The 25,236-nt window shown below is 40.2% G+C and overlaps 1 protein-coding gene across 1 annotated transcript in view; it reads right to left on the bottom strand.

The window, feature by feature from the left end:
• Positions 1 to 25,236, bottom strand: part of ANXA13 (annexin A13) — a 69,791-nt gene that overhangs the window by 27,741 nt on the left and 16,814 nt on the right. The window contains 1 exon segment of the mRNA XM_036741865.1: positions 4,795 to 4,870. Coding sequence (XP_036597760.1) covers positions 4,795 to 4,870 — 76 coding nt within the window.

Here is a 25,236-nt window from a genome sequence, read left to right as displayed (position 1 = left end):
ACCGTGCTACCTTTTAATATGCTAATAGTATGAGCACATTAGTCAATCACTCACTCAGAAAACATTTATTAAACACCTACTGTTTGCCAGGCATTGTGCTGAGCCCTGAGGATTCAAAGAAAGGTGAAGCCAGACCCTGCTTATGCTTTATATTAGTTTGCCACCTAGAGGCAGTTAAGTGAGCAAGTACATGGTATTGAACTCAATCGCAAAAGAGGGCCACTAAATTGTACAAGAGGATCCCTGTGGGCCACGTAATAACTTAGTTTTAAAATGTAACAATTATTATCTTTTTATTGTATTTTCATTGAGTTTATTAAATATTCCCCAATTACATTTTGATCCTGTTCCAGTCTCTTTTGGGAGTGTTGTGGGCTGCATGTTTAACACCCCTGGTTTACTGGATGGGGAGATAGAATTGCAGTCAGGAAGACTTGGTTTAAAATCCAGCCTCACACATTTATTATGTATATGTATCTGGGAGAGTCAGCCTGTTTTCTCAACTGTAAAATGGGGATAATAATGTATCTACCTCTCAGGTGGGGCAGCTAGGTGAATAAAGTGCCGGGCCTGGAGTCAGGAAGACTCATCTTCCTGAGTTCAAATCTGGGCTCAGACACTTACTAGCTGTGTGACCCAGGGCAAGTCACTTAATTTTGTTTGCCTCAGTTTCCTCATCTGTAAAATGAGCTGGAAAAGGAAATGGTACACTACACTAACATCATTACCAAGAAAACCCCAAATGGGTCATGAAGAGTCAGATGTGACTGAACAACAACAACAGTCTCTCAGGAGTGTTGTGAGGATGAATGAGATCATATTTGTAAAATGTGTTGCAAATTTTAAAGTAGTATATAAATATTAATTATTAGTTACAATGTTAATTGTTGCTATGTAAATTATAATAATTAATAATTATAATTTACCATGACCTGCAAATAAATAAGACTGAGGGAATGGGGCACAGGACAGAAGAACGTAGGAAAAATCCAGAGTATGAAGGTCAAATGTTCGGGGGGGGTGTCTTAGGACAATACTGAAGCTTGAATTAGGGGATTCTCAATGGCTGATGGGAGGAGGGTGATGGAATGGGTTACTGGGAGGTATTATAGGAACATTTTATCTACTTTAAAATTGTAATTTGCCAGTCTGGTGACATAGCTTTGTCCCCTAGATGAAGCCTGAATACAGGGGTTCCACTGCTCCAACAGCTGCATGCTAGGGCAGATCTAATTCTCAACTCTGGCTCACATATCTACTTAAAAGTGAAACAACACAGGGAAGGAGGATCCTACAGATAGCCGATAGTGACCTGATTGAGGTAGAAGTGGATCGAGTGTGCCTAGGAGCTACCACAGCTGTTAGAAGTTGGATTTCACATCATGGGCTTGACCAAAGCTCCTACTCAGAGGACACCCAAGGAAGGAAGTGGTTTGTCTGGAAGCCTAGGTCTCCAAGTGACAGGATGTTTGTGGCTCTGAGATTTCACTTAGAAGGCAGCCTAGCTGAACAGGTGGTCCCTCCCATCAGCCCTGGCAGGCTGCTCACAGCTGCCCCTAGGGTTCCTGCAGAGGAAACCTATCACATGATGTCTAGACTCCTGGATGGTGCCTGGTACAATGGTGGAAGAGGTCAGTGTGGGCGTGGGAATGCTTTAGCCATGGTAGATGACAAAGCCTGATTTTTTGGGAATTGCTATCATATTTATATATTTCCATTAACTCTGTGCCCTGAAATGGATGGATTTTGTGCCAGGCACTGACAGGAATATGTTCATAGATATTTGAGTTTTCCATTTTCCTGCATTTCCTTTGGAATCTAGCCACAGCATTGGGTCAAGAACATCTCACTCCACTAGGCTCAGAGATGCCTTCGTATGACACCAGAGCAACCCCAAGGGTGTGGGTGATGAGGAAGGAATCCTCCACCATTAGAAGTGGCACAATTAATCCCAGCAAGAGAGAAGGGGTTAGCTACACTAAAACAAACAAATAAAAACCAAAAATAAATAAACTGTATATAGATAGCTCACATTTATGTAATACTTTAAGCCAGGGGTTCTTAGATTGACCTTATTTTAAAAAAATCTTGACAATTGTATTTCAATATGCTTGGTATTCTTTGTAATCCTCTGAATTTTATTTTATGCATTTAAAAAAGTATTCTGAGGAGACCACGGGTGTCCCCAGACTGCCAAAAGAGTCCCTGACACAACGGAGTTAAGGACCCCTACCTTAAGTTCTATATAACAACTCAATGAGTTAAGTAATTTGAGTATTACTATACTCGTATTCAGATGGTCTTATAGATAATCTATATTATATGCAATACATATGTGTAATGTATGATCACACGCAACGTGTTATAGCTAATGTAGGACATCACAATGTAACCTCTGTTGTTATACATATGTAACATGTATGTAACATTAATATGTAGCATATTATATGACAGTGATATGGTATATTAATATGTGTGTACATAATATATTAATACATTAAATAGAACACATATTATAGATAATTATATATTATATAAATTCAGTTATACCTAATTTAGCTTCAGAATGGTAAAGGGCCCAGATTGATCCAGCTGGTAAGTGCCAAGGGCTCAGATATAAATCCAGACTTCTTGAGCCCCAGACTAAGTTTACTATACCAGGATGCAGGCACATGCAAATAATTAACATGAACGTTGCCCTTTTGTGTTTTTGTTTTCCTTTAAAGTTTTCTCTTGCCACACATTTTAACTTGGTATCATAGGATTAAGAAGGAAAGAAACAAGCATTTATTGAACACCTACTATGTGCCAGGCACTGTGATAAGTGTTTTACAAACATTATCTCATTTGTTTTTCACAACTTTGGGAAGTAGGTGTTATTATTATCCCTTTTTTACAATTGAAGAAACTGAGGCAGGGAGCAGTTAACTTTCCAGGTTCACACAGCTGGTAAGCATCTGAGGCAGGATTTGAACTTAGGCCTTCCTAACTTCTGAACTAGTGCCACCTAGCAGCCTCTAGCAGGCATCTTAGAGAACTTTAGAGTTGGAAAGGACCTTAGATAATATTTATAATAATTTTCAGAGAAGGAAACCAAGGGAAGAGATTTGTCTGAGGCCACTCACATAACAAGTATCAGAGCAGAAATCTGAGCCCAAGTTCTCTGATAAACAGTAATATGGTATTGGCTCTATTCCCCACCTCTTTCTCATGAGGACCCACACAATTAGATTTGTTCTAGGCCTTGACCTTTCTAGGAATGGCCCTGGGGCTTCTCAGCCTCTTAGGAACAGTTCTACCTACATATAAGAGAAAATCTGATCCAAAGAGAGATTTCATTAGTGTACCCCAAAATGAAATATAACTTCACTACTGACCTCCCTGGCTTCCTCTAAGACCCAACTAAAATCCTACCTCCTAAAGGAAGCCTTCCTCAACCCCTCTTAACTCCAGTGCTTCCCCCCATTAATTATTTCCTATTTATCCTATATATACCTTGTTTGTATACATTTATCTGTGTATTGTTCCCCACTCCTCCCCATTAGATTGTAAGCCCCTTGAGGGAAGGGATTGTCTTTTGCCTCTTTTTGTATGCCCAGTGCTTAGCACAGTGCCTGGCACATAGTAGGTGCTTAATAAATGTTAATTGAGTTGGATTGAATTGAACATATGTAATATCAATTAAATTGGGACTTTCTTACTGTTTTAAAATGATTGTCTTTGATCGAGTCTTACTAGGTGCTAAGCCCCAGGCCCAAACCCCTATCTATTAGGTGCTAAGCCTATGTGGGTGTGAATTGGTAACTAAGGTGGGGCTCCAGGTGGGGCCAGTGAAGGGAGGTCTGATTATATCCAAGTAAGCCTCAAATCCCTAGCTTCTAGGTGCTAAGCCCATGTGGGCATGAAGCCCTCAAGGTCCTAGGGGGAGGTGTTAACTCCAGAGCCAATAGTAAGAGCTTAAGTCCTGGTAGCTCAGATGACGTTTGATGACCGCTAAAGAGTGCATAAAAAGAGAAGACAGAGCTATTTGCTTAGGGCTCTCACTCTTGGTGCCCTGCTGATGTGGAGACTCTGGCAGGGCAGCTGTAGTTAAGAGCCCTCCAGCTTGGCCGGATATTTGGACTTGGTTAAACTCTGGTAACTATGAATTGGGATTTGAATCAGACCAGGTCTGTCTGTTGATGTTTGTAATTTGTTTTGTATTTGCTCTGAAGTTCAGGGTGCTGGCTTTTCCCTCTGAACTAAGTGAATGATATTTGTATGCTGGATTAAAGTGGGATTGCTAACCCCTTAACGTTGCTTTCCTTAGTAAAGCAGATCAAAAGAACCTGGGCTTGCAGTGTTCTGTGAGCTGGTTGTTGTTGGTTTTACACACCCCCACAGCAGCTGCTAGCTGAATTGTTGAAACAACATATGACTTAACTTATATGTGTGACAAATTCCTCCACCACTTTCCAGATGTGCAGCCTTGAGTGAATTCCTTAACCTCTCTGATCCTCAGTTTTTCTCATCTGCAAAGGGAGCCTAATAGCCAACATTTACACTGCCTACCTGGGTGGGGGGGGGGCGGTCAGGGTCATTTCAAGGAGGGAAGGGCTTTGTCAATTTGTGGAGCCCTGAATACATGTGATCTATTTTTGGTTTGTGATCTCTAGGGAAGACAGCTAACTTGACTAGAAAAGAATGACCCCCGAGTGAAAAATGTTAGCTTCATGAGCTAAGAAGCGAATAGAAGCTAAATCATGGGGAATTCCTTCAAAATTGAAATGAACAATCATAAAGCAGCTTTCATACCCATCCCCTTGCAAGCCTGGTGCAGCCTCTTGGCATCTTCAGCAGCATCAAAGCCTTGGTGACTTGAAGAAGTGGCCTGAGAAAATAAGGGTAAAGAGTAAGTACAAAATAGAGTTCTTCTTCACTTGGTATGACTCCTGCTGAAATGGGGAGCTGGCTGGAAAGCCATCAGGCAGCCAGCCTGGGGAGCAACTGCCTTTGAAGTCAGGACCCACTAAATAACTTCTGCAATCTCTTAACCCCTCTGGGTCTCAGTTTCTTCATCTGTAAAGTAGGAGGGTTGGACCAGATGACTTCAAAGGTCTCTTCTAGTTCTAAATCTATGATTCTATTCCTAGAGTATTTCAAGACCTGACTGCAAGTACAATTATTCTTATTGTATAGCACACTTGCACAATTTGCAAACTTCTTTGGGTGGCAGATAGGTTAGACTAGAGATAGATTGATGATGTTTGGTTGCAGTGGGTCATGTGACAGCTGCCCCATATCCTTTGATGTCTGCAAGTGGCCTGTGGGCTATGTGTTGTGCAGGCTTGTTGTATAGGAAAGGAAACTGAGGTTAGTAGATTAGGCGAGATGGCCCCAAAATACAAAGGGCTTAAGTGAGAAAGCCCCTACTTGAACCCAAGTCTTCTGACTTTAAGTTGAGGACTCAGAATCACAGAATTTCAGAGTTGGGGGACTATATCTCTCCCCTCCACCACCCAAGAAACCTCTCTACAACATACCCAAGCAGTGGTTATGCAACCCTTGTTTGAAGACCACCAGTGTCAGGGAAGCCAGAGCTTCCCAAATCAGCCTTCTCCACACTGGCCTAGTTCTATTTATTAGAAATTTTTACCTGACATCAAGCTCAAATTTGCTTCTTTACATTTTCCACCCTAGGTTTTCCCTCAAGGCTGCAAAGAATAGGTCTACCATGAAAGCTATCCACCTGAGAGCCCTTTATATACTCCAAGAGTGCTACAAAGTCCCCCATTTCCTCTTCTCCATGGTAAACATCTTCACTTCCTTCAGCTGGTCATCATATGACAGAAACTCAAGATCTTTCATTATTTTCCTTGCCCTTCCCTAGACACTAATCAACTTACCAGTCTCTCTTCTAAACCGTGGTGCCCAGAACTGAACATGATGCTCTGGATATGGTCTGATGAGGACAGAGCATAGTGGGATCATCACCTCCTTATTCCCGGAAGTTGTACCTCTCTTAACAAAGTCCAAGACCATACACATTTTGTTTTTCTGATTTTTTGTCTGCTTTGTCTCAAAGTCAACTTACACTGATTGAGCTTACAGTCTACTAAGACCCCCAGATTGCTTTCCACCTTGGTCCACTGCTTCACATCTGTAGTCCCTCAACCACAATCAGAGTGTCCAAGAACATGTCGTCTTTGTCTCCCAAACCTTGAACTCTGTACTTTAGTGACATTGACTTCCTTGATGTTCCTCAAACAAGAAAGTCTATCTCCCATTTCTGGGCATTTTCACTGACTGTCCCCATTATCTGAAATGCTCTTCTGCCTCATCTCTGCCTCCTGGCCTCCTGGCCTTCCCTTAAGTCCCAGCTAAAATTGCACCTTCTATAAGAAACCTTTCTGGATCCCCATCAATGACAGTGCCTTCCCTTTGGTGATTATCTCGAGTTTATCTTATAGGTAGCACGTACATAGTTGTTTGCGTGTTGTAAGCTTCTTGAGGACAGGGACTGGTTTTTGACTTTCTTGGTATCCCCAGATCTTAGGATAATGCTGGGATATAGCAGGTGCTTAACATATGCTTATTGACTGACTGACTAAAATTGACCACAGAGAGGGTTCAGGTAAAATGTTGGAAACAATGAGGCCTTACTGGGATGAATTTAATTTCAGGCTCATTCATGCTCCTTCAGGTCAGTCAGTGTGAGGCTGACTGCCACAGAATGGAGACTTGATGTTCTTTTAGTTATCTGTCTTACCAATGGGAAGTAGGGGGGAGAGGAGGGGGGGTGACTGTCACATCACCACCACCACCAGCAGGCATTTTTTCTTCATCAGTCAGAGAGGACAATGGGCCAGTGTCCTGGTGTTCTGAATCGTTTTGTTTGGCTAATACATGATTTAGCATTCTTGGCCACAAGAAACAACATTGTTCAGGGGATGAAAGGGACAGGGGGGCAGGATGAGGAAGGGGATGATCTTTTGACTAGATAAGAGTCATTTAGTGACCTAGAATCTGAATTTTGCCACCAAAAAAATAAGGACTGTGTCAATTGTTCTTCACCAATAATCAAGTGCTCCCCACATGCTAATTAAGAGCATTCTGTATTCCATGGGAAGGGAGAAACTGTATAAAATCTTTCTTTCACTCTTTGTATTTCCAAGGTATTAAAGCTTTCTGAGCCTCAGTTTCCTCATCTGTAAAATAGGAACAGTAATGCCAGCTCTGCCTAATCCACAGGATTTTGGAGAGGAGGTATGTAAACTATCTGATAACATGAAGGTGCTATATAAAGGTCAGCTATTACTATTGGCTATGTTTGACAAAAGATCTTTAAAATAATTATTGCTATCCCTGTGGTACAGGTAAGAAAACAGAGAGTCAGAGAGGTTATGTTTAGTGATTACACTTGGACACTGAAGTACAGGGGGCTTGCCTTAATGTAGAGGCAGAGGAAGCAGGTGCCTATGAGTTGTGCCTTATGAGCTTCCCTGGATGGCTCCAGTAGGAGGAAATAGCAGGGTTTACTTAGTAGAAAAAAACCAGTAGACAGAATCAGGACACTTGGATATAAGTCCATGACGCAACATTCGCCAGTGACTTATCACTTTCTCCCCTGACACCCAGTACTGAGACCCTTTCTCTGTTTGTGAGGATAAGGCTAGATTTGAGGTCTGAGCCCTGTATATAAGAAGATATTTGTGGGGGAGGATGGAAGGAGTATGCCCAAAGGGTTAGAAGTGAAAGTGGACTTGCCAGCCAGAAACAGGGAAAGCAAGGACAAGAGGGAGGAATCATGGGCATAGATGAAGTCTCCCCAGCTGCAAAGATCCAGATCCTATACAGCTCAGCCAATGAGCCAGCTGAGTCAGGAAGCAGCCTGAGAGGTCAGATCCGGACATAGCAGAACAGCTGGCAGTGGGGATGATGGGAGAGAAGCTTAAGGAAGACCCAGCATCCTGGATCCCGAGTTCACTAACTGATTGGATATTAACCTTTAGGGAGGTAGAGAGTGGAAAAAACATTGACAGTGCTTATTAGATCAATGGGGAAAGCCTCAGTCTTAGCTCCTGAACTATGTCTATGAATTGGGGAGTTTGGGGTAGGGGTATGCTGATAAATGTTTAACAACCAGCTCTCTGAAAAAAAATGTACACAGGACAAACTTTTAAGTTCAATGTGCATTATTAACATTTTGTCCATTACTTTCTTAAGTCTAGATAAGCAATAATACAATAAACCATTCCTTGATTTGTCACCTTTGCCAACTTCAGATGTAAATGTTCACAGTAGAGGCAGCCAGTAGTTCAGTGGTTAGAGCACTGATCTGGAGTTGAGAAGACCTGAGTTCAAAATCCAGCCTCAGACACTTATTAGCTGTGTGACCTTGGGTAAGTCAATTAACCTCTGATTTCCTGACAAACTAGATCCACTGGAGAAGGAAATGGCAAAGCACTCCAGTATCTTTGCCAGGAAAATCCCAAATGGGGTCACAAAGTGTTGGAAATGACTGAAACAACTGAACAACAACAAACGCTTGCACTAAAAATTTAACAACCATCTCTCCAGAATCAGTGCGAGCTGGCTCTAGCACAACTCTTGGTTTATGGTGTTCCTACAGATTAATTTTGGGCTGCTTAGGTTTGGAAGACAAGGTCCATGTGGCATTCATGTATCATATTTCCATTCTGGAGGAGTATAGCTGTTTTAATATATTTGATTTTATTCCAAATGTTTCTCTCTATGTTATTGACTCCATTAAGCTATGCTAGTGACTGAATGGAAATTCAGCAGGTACCGAAGATTTTCCTTGTAGAAGGAGGTAGGGAAGAAGAGTTTAATTGGCATACTGTAATGGCTAAATTCATTCAGACTTAGACTAACAAAATGAGCACATCTACCCACAAAATGAATAGTGTATATACAAAGAAAGGAGTTGGATGACAGAGGAAGCCAGCTTTCTGAGAACCATAGAGAGTCTGACTGTTCCTTTGAGCACTTTCTAGCACTGGGTGGCACTCATGATGCTGGAGTGAGGGTAGAACTGCCACTGCCTGGTCCTTAGTGTTGAATCTGACAAGTAAAGTGGTCCTCAGCACCCTCTGTAGTTGAATGTATGATCATGGAAAAGCCATTTAATCTCTAATTCCTAGGGTTATTGTTATTGAAAAGAAAAAAGACAATAAACTCTAAGGGACTACAGAAATATGAGTCACTGTGACAAAGATATGTCACTTCCATGTGCTTCATTCCATCTCTCTAATACTTGAAAACCCATTGGTAGAAGGATTAAAGTTTGAGTTCTTGTTAAGCAAATAGCCTTGGTAGCGTTTTAATCTGTTATTGGTCACTACATCTTGTTCTATTTTGTGAATGAGTTTTGGGGAAGAGATGAAAGGAGCGACATACCTCCAAAGAATATTCTCCCCAACATATCTAAGGAATGATTATGTAAGCTTTGCTTCTCCTGTGACAGAATTCATGACCTCTTGAGGAGGCCCATTCCACCCAGTTGTAGTTCTAATTGTTAAAAAGTTCTTAACCTTTTTGTGTGTGTCCTGGACCCCTCCGGCAGTCTGGTGAAGCCTATGGATCCCTTCTCAGAATAATATTTTTAAATATACAAAATAAAATATGTGGGATTACAAGGGAAACCAATTATATTGAAATATAATTATCAAAATATTTTTTTAAAATACAGAAAAGTTCACAAACCTCAGGTTAAGAACTCTTGATTTAGATCGAAAGAATAGGTTGATCTTAAAAGATATTATTTTCTTAGGTACGATACTGACAGTCCTCACTCCTTTTTCCCTTTTTAATTAGAATATTTATTAGAGGTATGAATAAGAAGCTTTGCCATCAATCATCAGGGATGTTTGGAATCACATTCCCCCTTTTTATAAGACTAGTGAATGCCATTTTGATTTTCTTTCTCTTGTGAAGGAATTATAATACTTTTGAAAACATAATTCATTCTCGTTCCTTACAACAGCAAGATGTTGGCTTTCAGGGTAATGAAACCATGTGATCCGACCAAAGGGGTAGAAAAAGAAGAGAAGAAGAAATCGATTTGGAATTTTCCTCTTTGTGTGGCTAGCACTGCATTCACAATGGATGTATTCACTAATGATACATAGTGTTTGTGCAAGGAGTGTCTAATAGCTTGTTCTGATGAGCTTTGTTACAAACTTCTCTGGAATTTATACAGAATCAACATTCCATACCCATTGTTCATTGTGCAGAAAGGACAGGCAGCTGACTTTGGGGCTTCAGCCCTTCTGTTTGCCAATCAATATTCTCCTCCCCCTTTTTCTTTCTTCCTTCCTTCCTTTCTTTCTTTCTTTCTTTTTTTCTTTCTTTCTTTCTTTCTTTCTTTCTTTCTTTCTTTCTTTCTTTCTTTCTTTCTTTCTTTCTTTCTTTCTTTCTTTTTCTTTCTTTCTTCCTTTCTTTCTTTCCCTCTCTCTCTCCCTTCCTTCCTTCCTTCCTCCCTCCCTTCCTCCCTTCTTTCCTTCCTTCCTTCCTTCCTTCCTTCCTTCCTTCCTTCCTTCCTTCCTTCCTTCCTTCCTTCCTTCCTCTCTTTCTTTCCTTCTTTCTTTCTTTCTCTTTCTTTCTTTTTCTTTCCTTCTTTCTTTCTTTCTTTCTTTCCTTTTTTTTGCATTAAGCCTTCGTGCTGAAATGCCAAACAATATGGGTTTGTAGAGCCAGGTACAGTATGGGCAAACATCTAGTATGTAGCTATAGCAACAGAGAAGTATGTATATACAAAGTCACTTTTGCAATTATCTGTAAATGCAAATATACACTGCAATAAATGTAATATATGCATATACATGCTATACACACACACACACACATATTTGTGCATCTAGCTTATCTTCCTTGTGGGTATCTATGATACCCACTGTACATATCAACAGTAAAAGGTCTTGCAATTGTTCTCAGGAGGCAAGCAGAATTTTGTTATAAGCAACATTTAATGAAGTGTGAATTAAAATAGATGATATGTTCTCCTGGTATTTTGGGGGGGAAGGAGGAGGAAGGGCTCTATACTTGTGGTTTCATGACTGTAAGGAAATCACTAGCTTAGAAATTTGCCCTACAGGAGGTATTGAGGCACCTATGAGGAACAGTGGACTTGGAATCAGGAAGACCTGGGTTTAAATTCTGCCTTAGATACTTATTAGCTATGTGACCCTGGGAAAGTCACTAAACCCTTCTGGCCTCAGTTTCCTCATCTATGACATGACAGGTGGTTGGATTTGATGATCTCTAAGGCCCTCCCAGCTCTAAATCTACAATCTGCAACCCCATAACTTGTTCAGGGTCGCACCATCAATATGTGTCAGAGGCAGATCTCAAGCCAGGATTTTCCTGATTCCAAGGTCAGCTCTTGCTTCATTGTGCCATGCTCTGCTAATCTATGCCTTTGTTGGGTGCATTGCCTTCTGGATGGAATCACTATGGGCAATTTCAAATCCTGATTTCCATTTCTCTTAACAGGTCACTTATCCAGACTTCCATTACTTCTCCTGTCATAGGAATAATAAAGTTGTTGTTTCTAGCTTTGTTGCCAAATTGTTATGTCTAAAATGTGAATTTGACCATGTCACTTCACTCTGAAATTGTCAGTGGCTTCTAATTACTTCTAGGATAAAAGATAAAATCATTTGCCTGACATTTAATTTTATCAGTAATAATTCTATTAGAAATTTTTATTGGTCTTTTACTAGCAACAATAACTAGTTAAAATAAATAATAGCTAATAATAAGAGCCAGCATTTAGCTTCAAGGTTTACAAAGCGCTTTACAAATTTTATCTCATTTGAGCCTCACAGCAACCCTGGGAAACAGGTGCTATTATTACCCCCATTTTACAGATGGGGAAACTGAGGAGACAAAACCTAATAGTTTGTGTCTGACATTGGATTTGAATGCAGGTCTTCCTGACTCCAGGTCTAATAATGTTCCATCCACTGTGCCACTTAATTAACTGTAGAGTAGGGTTCTGATTTACCTTTCCAATCTTTTTTCCCCATAGTAATCTCCTTCACCTACCCTCTATTCCAGTCATATCAGTTTGTTAGCTGTTCCCTATACATGATATTCCACCTCTTGCTTCCATGTCTTTGCACATATGGTCCACCATGTCTGGAATGGACTTGCCTCTTTGCCCCACAGAATTTCTAGCTCTCTTCTAAGCACAGCTTACGTGCCACCTCCTCCATGAGTCCTTTCTGATTCCCCTTACTACGTCCCTGCTTTCTCCATTAATTTACTCTGATTCACTTTGTACATTCTCTGTCTTGCTTATTGGTACACAGGTTGAATCTTCTCCAGTAGAAATCTTGTTTTGTTATTCCTTGCACTTAAAACAGTGCCTAGCCCATAGCAGGAGCTTTGTGAATGTTTGGTGAATTGAATTTGTGGATTGGAAGAGAAGGAGATTGAAGTGGCTTTCTATGAAGCAATGAAGGTATTATTCAAATGAAAAGACTGCTTGTTGTGGAAGTTTCATGTAATCTACCAAGTCAGCAGTAGAGGGGAAACTCAGCACCCATGCAATGAATGCCCATGTCCTGTTTACAATGGCTGGCTCATTATGTGTAGCAGAGGTCTCAGCCAAATCAATCCATCCCAGCAAGTTTCTGGGAAATCTCCACTAGATGGATGGCAGCAGAGGGTTACAGGAAGATCTCTGGTGCACCCTCTAATCCTGGACATGCAGTTTTTATACAATTGTCTGGGAAATAGAGTTTGCATGGAAGTGGGATGAAAGACGCAGCAGGGCTAGACAGTAAAACAATGCTAGCTCATGAATGGTTTCTGAGTAAATGAAAACCGGGAAATGTAACATGCAATTTAAACTGTTCTGCAGTTATTCTGAATGCCTATGACTAAGTGTTAAAGGTGCTAGATCATAGAATATGAGCCTAACAGGGACTTCAGAAGCCAGCTTGCACCAACCCTTCATTTTCTAGACAAGAACACCAAGATTCAGAGGCAGAATGTCTTCCCCAAGATCACACAAATAGAAAATATCAGAGTGGGAATATCTCCAGAGAAAGTCAATGATAGAGGGGCAGCTAGGTGGTGCAGTGAGGAGAGCACCAGCCCTGGAGTCAGGAGGACCTAAGTTCAAATCCAGCCTCAGACACTTGATGCTCTTACTAGCTTTGGGCTGACCTTGGGCAGGTCACTTAACCCCAATTGCCCTGCCTTCCCTCTCCAAAAAAAAAAAAGTCAATGATAGAAAGGTCCCATCTACACCAAAACAGTCATTGTAAAATTTTTGTAAAAGTAAAATGTCACGGCACAGTGGACAGAGAGCTGGTCTTGGTGACAGGAAGACCTGGGTTCACATTCTGCTTCTGAGACACCCTGGGCAAGTCACAACCTCTCAGCGCCTCAGGCAACTTCTGTCAGACTTGAGTTACAGAGAAGGTGCTGATTTGCATTGTTAGAGGAAGTACCTCACCCAGGAGCTCCCTACATAGAGGAAATCATGTTGCTGGTTTAATAATAGCTTATAGCTAACATTTATATAATACCTACTATGTGCTAAACTCTTTACGATTGTTTCATTTGATCCTCACAACAACCCTGGGAAAGAAATACTATTATAATCATCTCTATTTTACAGATGAGGAAACCGAGGCAGACAGCTATTTAGTGATTTACCCAAGATGATATAGCTATTACACATCTAAGGTTGATTTAAAGAAATAAAAGGATTAGAAACAAAGTAGATGCCCATCTATCAGGCAGAGGTTAATATATTATGGCGTGTGAATGTGCAGCAATGAATATGAAGAATTTAGACAAGTGTGGGAAGACATATAAATTGTTGCAGAATGAAGGGGTACCAGCTAAACAGCATACTCGATTAACCAAGTGGAAAGAGTAGTAGTGAAACAAAACAAACACCCCACAAATAGCCCCAAACGACCCACTGAGGAATTATAGGGCAGCTACAGGATGTACGGGGCCTAGAGTCAGGAAGACTCAAGTTCCAATTTGGCCTCAGACGCTTAGCTGTATAACCCTGGCTAGATCACTTCACCCTGTTTGCCTCAGTTTCCTCATCTATAAAATGAACTGGAGAAGGAAATGGTAAACCACTTCAGTACCTTTGCTAAGAAAACCCCAAATGAACTTTGTGAAGTGAGCAAATGCCAGCAAATGAGGTCACAAAGAATAGGATGTGACTGAAAAATGACTGAACACCTGCGCAATTATAATGACCATGCCTCAACTCTGAAAATGAGATGTGAAAATTAACTTTCTTTGTAAAAGTGAGGCAGGATGGGTGTGGAATACTGCTGCTTTCCCTCCGAGATTGTCTCTAGTTCATCCTATTTACACCTTATTTGTACATAGTTGTTTACATGTTGTCTCTAGCATTTGTGAGCTCTTTGAGGGGACTGATTTTTATCTTTCTCTGCATCCCCAGCACTTAGCTCAACACCTGGCAAATAATAAGTGCATTATAAATGCTTGTTGGCAGGTCATTGAATATACTATCAAAACCATTTGATGTGTTGATTCATTTTGTTGAATTTTTTTCCCCTTTTAAAAGTTCTTTTTTTTTTTAATTAGGAATGGCTTGTTAGGGAGGGCAGGAGAAGGGATATATTTGTTCAAAACCAAAGGCTATCAATGAATATAAAAATAAAATAAATTGAAGTAAAAAAAATCAGTACAATTCCATGCCAGGTCTTCTGACTCCCTTCTGCACCATACTGACTCTGTTCTGACAGCTGACTATTTTCATGGGCTTCGTTTGAGTTGAACTGCCTCAGAGAGCCAATAGGTTTCGTGCCAGCCTTTTGTACACTTCCTATATTTTTCCAGGAGAGGGTGATATAGGGCCAGGGTGTGTGACCTGGTTGGCCATTCCTTAAAACTCACTCTACCGATCTAGTGTCTTGACACTTTGCCTGCCCTGCCCTTTGAGGGGATGGGTCTTTGGGACCTTTTCACATCCCACAGATCACTGCTTGTGTTCTGATGGTGACAGAATGGATAGAGAGCCGAGAGCTGAGAGTCAGGAAGACTCATCTTTGAGAGTTCAAATCCCGCCTCAGACACTTATTAGCTGTATGACTCCGGGCAAGTCGCTTAACCCTGTTTGCCTTGGTTTTCTCATCTGAAAAAAAAAAATGAGAGGGAGAAGGAAATGGCAAATCGCTCCGGCTAATAAAATTGCAGATGGAGTCTTGAAGAGTCAGACACACCTACAACAAAAGTGCAAATGAGGTTTTTTAAAGTCTGAAGTGCAAATACATTTACATACACATACACATATACGTGCGTGTCTGCTCTCTCCTCAAATAGTCACGCCTCTATACTTCTATAATCTATTCAATGTTGAGATCCTCTGTGGACTATAAGCTGCTCTGGGTAAAAATTGCTTTTGGTTTTGTCATTCATATCAACACTGAAAGTACATAGTACACTAGCTGCTGAAACATACATATCCAATCCAATGGACATTTATCTAGCACCTACAATTGATATGAATGCTGTGGTTATTTAGATAAGCACAAAAGACTATTCCCACAAGGTTCGTGAGACCTTTGGGAACTGATCGACCTAGGATCCCCCAAAGACAGGTTCCAGAAAGTTCTATCTGGAGACTGGTGCAGGTATTATTAAAAATCAAAATTTATTTTCAACCCTCGTTAATCTGGATTGTTTGAGGAAGAGCATATATTTCTATAGGCAGGTAGATGGCGCAATAGAGCACTGGGCTTGGAATTAAGATGATTCATCTTCATGAGTTCGAATCCAGCCTCAGTCACTTACTAGGCTGTGTGACCCAGGGCAAGTAACTTAACCCTCTTTGCCTCAGTTCCTCATCTGTAAAAAATGAGCTGGAGAAGAAAATGGTGAATCGCTCTAGTATCTTTGCTAAGAAAATCCCCAAAAGGGATCCCAAAGAGTCAAACACAACTGAAATGACTCAACAACAAATTATATATTTATACATGTATGTAAATGTGTATATATGTGCATATAATATATATACATGCATACATATACACATGCATATACATATATGTATGTGTATATATGTATATGTGTGTGTATATCTATCTATATGTATGTATGTATGTATGTATGTATGTATGTATGTATATAGGCCAAACCCTGTCGCCGTGAGCTCCCAGATTTTAAATACACTCACACTGCCTCCCATTATATTATGTCATTCTAGCTACAGGCAGCCTTCCACAAGCAAGGTCCTAATCCCATATGCATTTCTGTTTAATCTCTATTTGTGGTGAAAGTACCTCAAAGCAATGGAAAATATCAGGGAGTTGATGGAAAAAGGCTTAGTTTTATTTTATGGGATAAAGCTCAGGCTCGGCTCATTCCTGGAAGGATAGAAAGCTTGGGGGGATGGGGACATACAAGACTTCTCCCCAAATGCAGTTTAGAAATCATTGGAAAGGTTTCTCCAAAAGTTTCTTGCTTGAATAGCATGTAGCAAAGGTCAAAGAAGAAATCTTTTTCTTATGCAATTTCTCATCTAGAATTAGTGGGAACATATAGACTGTGCAAAAGCTTGGTTGCAAAAAATATAGACTAGGTAAAATATAGATGAGGCTACTCCTGGCCTTATGACTCCAGGAAGTTCTTTGCCATTTTCCACATACTTAACACTTCTGTGCATATTTTTGTAAGGTTAGGTACCTATTTCTTACACTTGGGGTTTATGTGTTCATCATATCTGTTGTCTCCCTCGGCTAGACAATAAGCTTCTCCAGGGTAAAGAGTCGTTTCACTTTTGTCTTTATTATCCTGGCATAGCTCTTGGCATATAATAATTATCATTTTATAGTGCCTGCCACTTTATAAATATCTAATTTTGATCCTCTCGATAACCCTGAAAGGTAGGCAGTATTGTTAGCCTTATTTTACAGTTGAGGAAACTGAGTTAGAGAGCAGTGAAGTGACTTACCCCAGGGTCACACAGCTAATAAGTGTCTGAGATCAGATTTGAACTCAGGTCTTCCTGACTCCAGGCGCAGAGCTCTATCCACTGAGCCACCTAGCTGCCTCCTATGGCTGCTGCCTTCCTTTTATAGTAGAGACCACGGCTAAGAAAGATTTTCCTCCACCTTCTGCCTATCCTGGTGGACTTGATTATCACATGAATGCTGGAATGGCCAGGTAGAGAATTACACTGTCTTGGTTCACAATTTGACCCACACCCTCTCTCCCAAGCAAGCTTGTTCTCTTGGGTCCTGTTAATTGTCCCTATTCACCTGTACAGCTCATGCTCTTCTCTGTCTAAGAAGCAGGGATCCAGTGGTTTGGTCTTATGGACCCAACTCAAGCAAACCCACTCCCTCACCCTTGGCTCATACAATGACAAATCTTCAACTCTCCAGCTGTGACCCCTGGATACCAAAGTGCTCTAAGCCAATAGCTGCACCAGAACCATAGAAATAGCTATATTTCAGGGAGTTTTGAAGCCCTGTAAGAAGTGAGAGTCTTCAGAAGTGAGCGATCACCTTACAATCTGGGGGAAAGAAATACCTGTGAGGGTGAATGAGTGAGATAAGCACAAGAGACGGTAAAATAAGTACAAAGAAGGAGTCCAGGAAAAGGACTGTGGGAAATCTGAAGAGAGAGCTATTGTTTTCTTACAGTAGGGTGTGTATGTGCACGCGTGTGTGTGTGTATGCATGAGTGTGTGTGTGTGTGTGTGTGTGTGTGAAAATGTGTGGGTGAAAGTGTGTGTATGGGTATGTGTACATATGTGTATGTGTGTATGTGTGTGTCTCTATGTGTGTGTATTTGCAGGACTTCACAAGAAAGTGATGCCTGAACTGAGTCTTGATGCAAAAAAAGACTTTTAACAGTTGGACAGGGGGAGGAGATCCATTTAGCCACGGGTGATAGGGATGGCAGAGGTACAGAAATGGCAGAGGCTAGACGGGGATGTGCTAGTCACCTTAAATGGGCTCTTGAGAGCAGATTGTTAAATTTTTAGTGTGAGCATTTATGCCTCAGAAGTCAGCGAATGATACAAAACAGGGATTGATTAATTGGGTCTTTTTTTTGATCTAGACTTAAGAAAGTGCTAGAAAAAAATAGAAAAATAATGCAGATTAAACTTAAAAGTATGTCAGAGAGCTGGCTTCTCTGACTTCATGTTGGTTTGTATAGGTTCCCAAAGTGGGTGATACTAGCCACCTGGGGGGTGCTGGAATGATTGGTGGGGCTAGTAGTAGCCCCAGGTGCAGTTGGGGGGGGTGTTGAGTAAAAGTAAGGGGATGGCAGAAACATAAGGAAAGAGAAGAGAAGAAAATTTAGAAAACCACTCATACATGTTTCATCTGTTGTGTAACAGAGTTAAAGTCCTAGTGATTCCATTATTTTCCAAATAAACACACAAAATGCAAATTATAACCAACTGTGGTCAAGTCCACCTATAGGTCTTAACAAGCATGGCAGGCAAGCGAGTTATGAATTGTCAGGAAGTCCAGCATGCATCTGCAGGAATATGTGCATATAATGACTTGTTTACAGTATAATAACATGTGGTTACAAGATGCAATATTGCATCACCAAAATTTCAATGCAGGAAAAAACTCACAAATTTACAATAAATTATTAAATTTAAAATGTCATTTAAAATTTATATTTTTTTAAAATGACAAATTAAAAAAAATCTGTTAAAAGGTTAAAGAAAGTAGATTTCCATGGGGGGCGCTGAGTAATATTTTTTAAAATGGGATGGTAGGCAAAATAAGTTTGGGAACCTCTGATTCAGATGATTACAATGTATACCTTTCCCACTTTTTCATTAGTCCTCTAATTCTAAGTCAATGTAACACTTTGCCTCTGATGGGTGTTAAGCCATCAAAAAAACAAGGAGATTTTAAAAAATACTGTGGCAGAGATTAATCTCCTGACTATCCTTCCACGACATGGTGGGATAAATGGAAGAACTGGGAGTCAGGAGACCTGGATTCTTGTTCTAATTCTGCTACAACTCAATCCTATAGTCTTAACTAACTTCTTTATGTGTCTCTTTTTCCTCATCTGTAATATGGAAATAAAAATACATGCCTTACATATGATTCCGCCACCCCAGAAGACTTCTATGAGAATCAGATGAGATAGTGAAATTTTGTAATACTCCAAAGAATATGTAACTTCATCATTGTGGATGCATTCCCTTCGGTGATACCAATTATAACCCATCCATGCCTGTCTGTCTTGGTTCTGGCAACCAAGATGAGAGAAAAAATTTAAAATTATGAAATTCCTCAATTAAAAATAACATTGTAAATGCCAGGCACTATTCATGTTCAGAAGTATGGAATCAGTAACTAATTCTGCATTCTTGTTCAATAACCCTTGAAAAACATTTTGAAAATAAAAGCTGGAGCTTTATTCTCATTTAAACATGAATGTTTTATGATAAATGGCTATAATTGCTTTCCATTAGGACCTGGTGTCCTTTTTTTCTGATGAGAGATTTGATAAAGGCTTTGCTTTTTTTTTTCATTGAAGTTTGAGGCCTTTTTATATTTGTGTCTAAGCAAAAATAAACTTCCTATAAGTTAACAAAAACTGCTACTTTGGGCAATGTGTTTAGAAAGTGTAACTCTGGTGGAAATACATAGCATTGTTAGTTTTTTTAATCCATATTTCATTTGGACTTTTCCATAATGACATACTAGTCTATGCGATCATAATGGTAGCTTCACATGTACCTAGTGCTTTATGATTTATATAATGTCTTACAAACTCTTATCTCATTTATGCCCCACAACAACCCTGTGAAGTAGGGGGTATTATTGTGTCATCTCACAGATGAGGAAACTGAGGCTCAACGGAATTAAATGACTCATCCATGGTTATGTATCTACAAAGGTTCTGAGGCAGGTTAACTGTAATGAGAACATTTTCTCCCTTCTCAAATTCTACTGCTCCTTTTACCTCATAAGATAATGATCACAATCACTAGTAATTATATCAACCAACCAACCAATCAACTAAAAGAAAATTTACTAAGCACTTACTGTATGAAAAACCAAAACAAAACAATAATTAAAGTTCTTTCCCTCAAAGAGCTTGTTCTATTAGGAGAGACAAGACGTATACAGGCTAGCACATATAAAATAAATACAAGGCAAGCAATTTGGGGATGGGGGGAAGGGAGGTAACAGTATTTGAGGAGAATCATGAAAGGCATTATGTAGCAGCTAGAATTTGAATTGATTTTGAAGAGAACTGGTTCTGGATGGCAGAAAGGAGGAAAGAGTATGTTCCAGGCACGGAGGACAGTGTGCAAAGGGATGGATCCAGGAAATGGGATGTTGGGTGTAGAGTAACAAAAGAGGCTCATTGGTTGAACCTTGGAGTGCATGGATGGTAGTACTAAATATAAAATAAGGCTGGAAAGGTAGCTTGGAGCTGGGTAATAAAGGGCTTTCAATGCTAAACTAAAGGGGTCTGCATTTGATCCTAGAGGCAATAGAGAACCACTGCAGTTTATTGAGCAAGGGAGTGATATGGTCAGACCTGTGCTTTAGGAATATCATATATCTATATCTATATATACACATGTATATATCTATCTATGTCTATATCTGTATCTATCTATCTATCTATCTATCTATCTATCTATCTATCTATCTGAAAGTGTGTGTGTGTGTGTGTGTGTGTGTGTGTGTGTGTATTGGAGGTAGAATTGACAAGGATAGTTAACAGATTGAATATGTGAGGTTAGGGACAGTGAGGAACGCAGGATGATTCCAAGGCTGAAAATATGAATTCCTAGAAGCATGATGACACCCTAGAGAGAAAGAAGGGTGAGTTTGGGCAGATTCATTCATTCATTCATTCATTCAAATGGCACTTGAAGCAGACAGGTGAGATGATTAACTGACTGTGTTAGGAAGCTTTGACTCTACCCATAACTGGAAGGTGAACCTGGGAAACCATGAGAGGGAACTGGAACTTTTTGAGGTGTATTGAATTTTAGAGGCAATTTGCCTTTTTCTGGGGTAGCTGCTGGGGATGGCAGAGGATGGGCAAGATGAAGGCCAGCCCATATATTTATCTCCAGCTTCTGAAGGAATAATTAAGAGTTACAGATCTTGATAACTGGTCCCATCACTTCCTGGCAAACAGAGGGAGAAGAAATAGATGCAGTGTCAGATTTTATATTCTTGGGCTCAATTATCACTGCAGTTGGTGACTGCAGCCATGAAATTAAAAGATGTTTGCTGCTTAGAGGAAAGCTATGGCAAATCTGGATAGCGTACTAAAAAGCAGAGACATCACCTTGCCAACAAAGGTTCATGTAGTCAGAGCTATGGTTTTTCCAGTGGCAATGTATAGCTGTGAAAGTTGAACTATAAGGAAAGCTGAACTCCGCAGAATTGACAATTTCTAATTGTGGTATAGATAAGACTTCTGAGACTCCCTTGGACAGTAAGGAAATCAAATCAATAAATACTTAAAGAAATTAATTCAGGCTATTCACTGGAAGGTTAAATACTGAACCTGAAGCTTAAATACTTTGGCCACATAATGAGAAGATGGAACTCATCGGAAAAAACCCTGATGTCGGGAAAGGTTGAAGGCAAAAGGAGAAGGGCATAGCAGAGGATGAGATGGGTAGATAGTATCATGGAAAGAACAAACATGAACCTGGACAGACTTCAGGAGATAGCGGAGGATAGAAGAGCCTGACATGCTGTAGTCCATCAAGTCATGAGTGACATGGAGTGACTTGGAGTCTATGGTTACATGATAGAAGAAGAAGAAGAAGGAGAAGAAGAAGAAGAAGGAGAAGAAGAAGAAGAAGGAGAAGAAGAAGAAGAAGAAGAAGAAGAAGAAGAAGAAGAAGAAGAAGAAGAAGAAGAAGAAGAAGAAGAAGAAGAAGAAGAAGAAGAAGAAGAAGAAGAAGAAGAAGAAGAAGAAGAAGAAGAAGAAGAAGAAGAACTTTCAGAGTGTACATGGCTCTGGAATTTACTTGCCCTGACCCTAACCAAGAGTGAGAGCTGGGAGCCTTTTGGTGATAGAGGGTAAAAGGCAATATCTGGATAGCCAGTGAGGTGACACTTGGGCGTCTGTCAAATATGTAGTGGACCTTTCTAATTAAATGGAGAAACGTTGATTGGTTCTGACTCATGTTAGTCTGGAGCAATCTCATGAAAACAACAACTATAACAAGCTGCTTGAGTGGCTGTAGATGGCAGTAACAACTCAGCAAAGAAGCAGCAAACGGCTTCAGAGACAGGGAGTAATGGTAGAGGACAGAGTCACAATGGGACAATAAGGTAGGCAAAGTGGGGTGAGAGTAGCAGCAGAAATAACTAATAAAGGTGGACCTCCAAAGCAACAAGACTTAGCTTTTTTTCTTGAGGCCAGAGCTGGGAGAGGCCTCTCCTCCCCCTGCCCCACCCGTACTCTTCTTCCTCTTTTAGAAGAGTAAGTTTTATAGGGAATAGTCTTTGGAACTAGGGTAGTTTATAGAATATTGTACCCTTTGATGGAGGGAAGCTGAGAATGACTCAACTGTAGTTTCTCTCTGTTACTTACTTTTCTATTTTGTTCCATTTAAATGCTTTGCTATTTGATCTATATTTCCAGACTGATCTTTTGGTAGAGAATGAGTTGAGTGAGGGCTTAAACTCTATTTGAATCATTGGATTACACAGTAATTGACACAGCTGTGTCAAACAAATAGAAATAGGGGCCATTAAACTGTCCAGAATGATCCTTTGCTGTCTGAATATTGACTTAGAAAACCACGTATTAACATTGTCTATGTTCTATTGTATTTTTTAAAATTTTGTTCAATATTTCCCAGTTACATTTTAATCTGGTTTGGTAGAGGTCATCAATTCTAACCCACTCAATTTGCAGATGAGGAAACTGAGGAACAGAGAGAGGGTAAGTGACTTGTCCAGGTAGTAAGTAGCAAGGCTAGCTATGATTCTGAGTCTCTCAAGCTTAGCAGTCCAAGGTCAGTCATCTGTCTTTTTTACCACATTGCCTTGAAAATTAAGATTACTAAAAAAAACCCATCACAAGCTGAACTCAGTAGGCAGATTGCCTTTGGAATCCTAGTTAAACCATAGCTTCCCTACTACATTCACATTCCTTTTTAGCACCTGTTCATTATCCTGCAATTACTGGTACCTCTCAGGCCCAGCACCATAGAGGAAGGGGTCTTAATACTATCATTACTGAGATGCAGTTTTAAGCATTGCTTTGTTTCCAATAGGATTTTATGTATTGATGCTCTTTGGTCACCTCTTCCAAAGTTATGCTTTTAAAAAAAAATTCAATAAACTAAATGGTGATACAAAGTAGAAAGTCATTGTGACGTGTTGACTAAACTGAGACTTGTTTGGTTTTACTTATTACGTATTGCCATATACAGACTAGTATAGTCTGTTAATGTTACTCCCACCACAGATGAAGACTATAAGGCACCAAAATAAAAATCATCACTTGGTAGCCAAACCTGTGGTGACATGAAAATTCTCTGAATGTAGCAAGGCAGGTCCTTGGCTACCAGAAATGGAACTCATCTCTCAAGCCTTTCTAATGTGCTTGAATCTTCCAGGGTGTGCACTTTATTGGCAGAGTCTTCAAATACCCAGAGTCATCGTAACACCAAGATAGGGTACAGAAGTAGGATTCTAGTAGAATCTAGTTCTTGACCTTTTAAGGCTAAGACAATATTTTCCCCAAATTGTGGTTAACTTAAGTTAATATTTCTAACTATACCGCTAATTGGGCTCATTCTATACCATATCTAAGCGGTTCCTAACAGATTTATGTCCAGCAGGGGATGGGGAAAGGAGAGATTCTCAGTTGCCCTTCAATCGTTGCTCCTGACATTAAATTGAAGAAATTGAGTCAACTTGCAATATATGGTCCAAAAGTAAGAGCTACAAGACAAACTCATCAGAAGTAAAGAGCCTAGAAAACATGAACTGCTGCAATGACCCCGAGGGAAGACCACTAGCAGACCATACAATTTTCCCCTAATTAGTTTAACAAAACACCTGGAATGCAAGTGTGAAATGTAGAAGGAAGAAAGTAACTAGGAGAAAGAAAAAGATATGAGATCATTGCAAGGAAGTAGGAGACCTGTCATCATCTACTTCTTTGGAGAATGGCTCATGAAGGGTATCAGGTACAACCCAGATCAATTTCTGCAGTGTTTCTCCATTTCCTCATTCCTAGAGGTATCTGAGTATTGTGTTCTGAGGGATTTTTTTTTTTGCGTGCTTAGTTGTGAGGGAGCAACATTAATTGCAGAGAAACAAGATCCTACATCCCATGATAAATGAATGTCTGCTTCACTGGGCTCCTCAGATTGAATTGGGAGTTTGAAGACCTCAGAAGAGTTTTTTATAGCCAAATAACCAATCCCTGCTTCTTCTTATCAGCAAAATTGGATTTGGCTGGAGGTGGGGGAAATGGGGAAAGAGGTTTTTTTCCCCTTTAGCAGAGAAGTAGCTGTGTCCATTAGTGTTATGAAGAAGGAAGTACTACTTAGCTTAGGAAACAATAATCCATTTCTTTCTGATGTTTCCAAAGAAAGTATCTTGGCAACTTAGAATGGGTATAATCATGGGACTAATTACACATGAAAGGAAGTGGCTAATGTGCTCTGGAATTCCCAAGAGTCAAGGTTGAGTGGGCAGAGGGTATTGAACAGAGGGAGCCTAGGGGATGGAGGTGGGCTGGCAAATAGCGTTAAATGGTGCTATGTGGTCAGATAGAGCTGATGAGAGCAGAGGAGCAGGTATCGATTTACGGAAAAGAAATAACAACAATGCTTAATTTACTGTGAGCCAATTAATGACTCAATCAAGATAAAAAACAATGAGCTTCATTTCTCCCCTTTGCTAGGGTAGCTTAGGCCTGTCTCAACTTGTTCTGTACCCAGAGTGCTAAGGGTTCTTTCCAAGTGTATTCTCTCATGTTATTTTTCTCCTTTTCCTTACTATAACAGCCACCTTTATTAAATCCACCAACACCTCAGGGTTACATTACTCTGGTGGCCTTCTAGAAGAAGAGCAATATCAGGTTGAGGGTCAAAGAACTCAACCCTAAATCCCAACTTCTCACTTACTACCTATATGAATTAGACAAGCCGATTCGCCCCTCTAGGACTCAGTTTTCTTATTTGTAAAACGAGGTTTGAGCTAGTTTCTTTTCTGTTCTATCCTAGTCTAGCCTTCCAGTTCT

The sequence above is a fragment of the Trichosurus vulpecula genome, chromosome 1, assembly GCF_011100635.1.
Source record: "Trichosurus vulpecula isolate mTriVul1 chromosome 1, mTriVul1.pri, whole genome shotgun sequence".
NCBI lineage: Eukaryota > Metazoa > Chordata > Mammalia > Diprotodontia > Phalangeridae > Trichosurus > Trichosurus vulpecula.
This window is presented reverse-complemented; position numbering and strand designations above follow the sequence as displayed.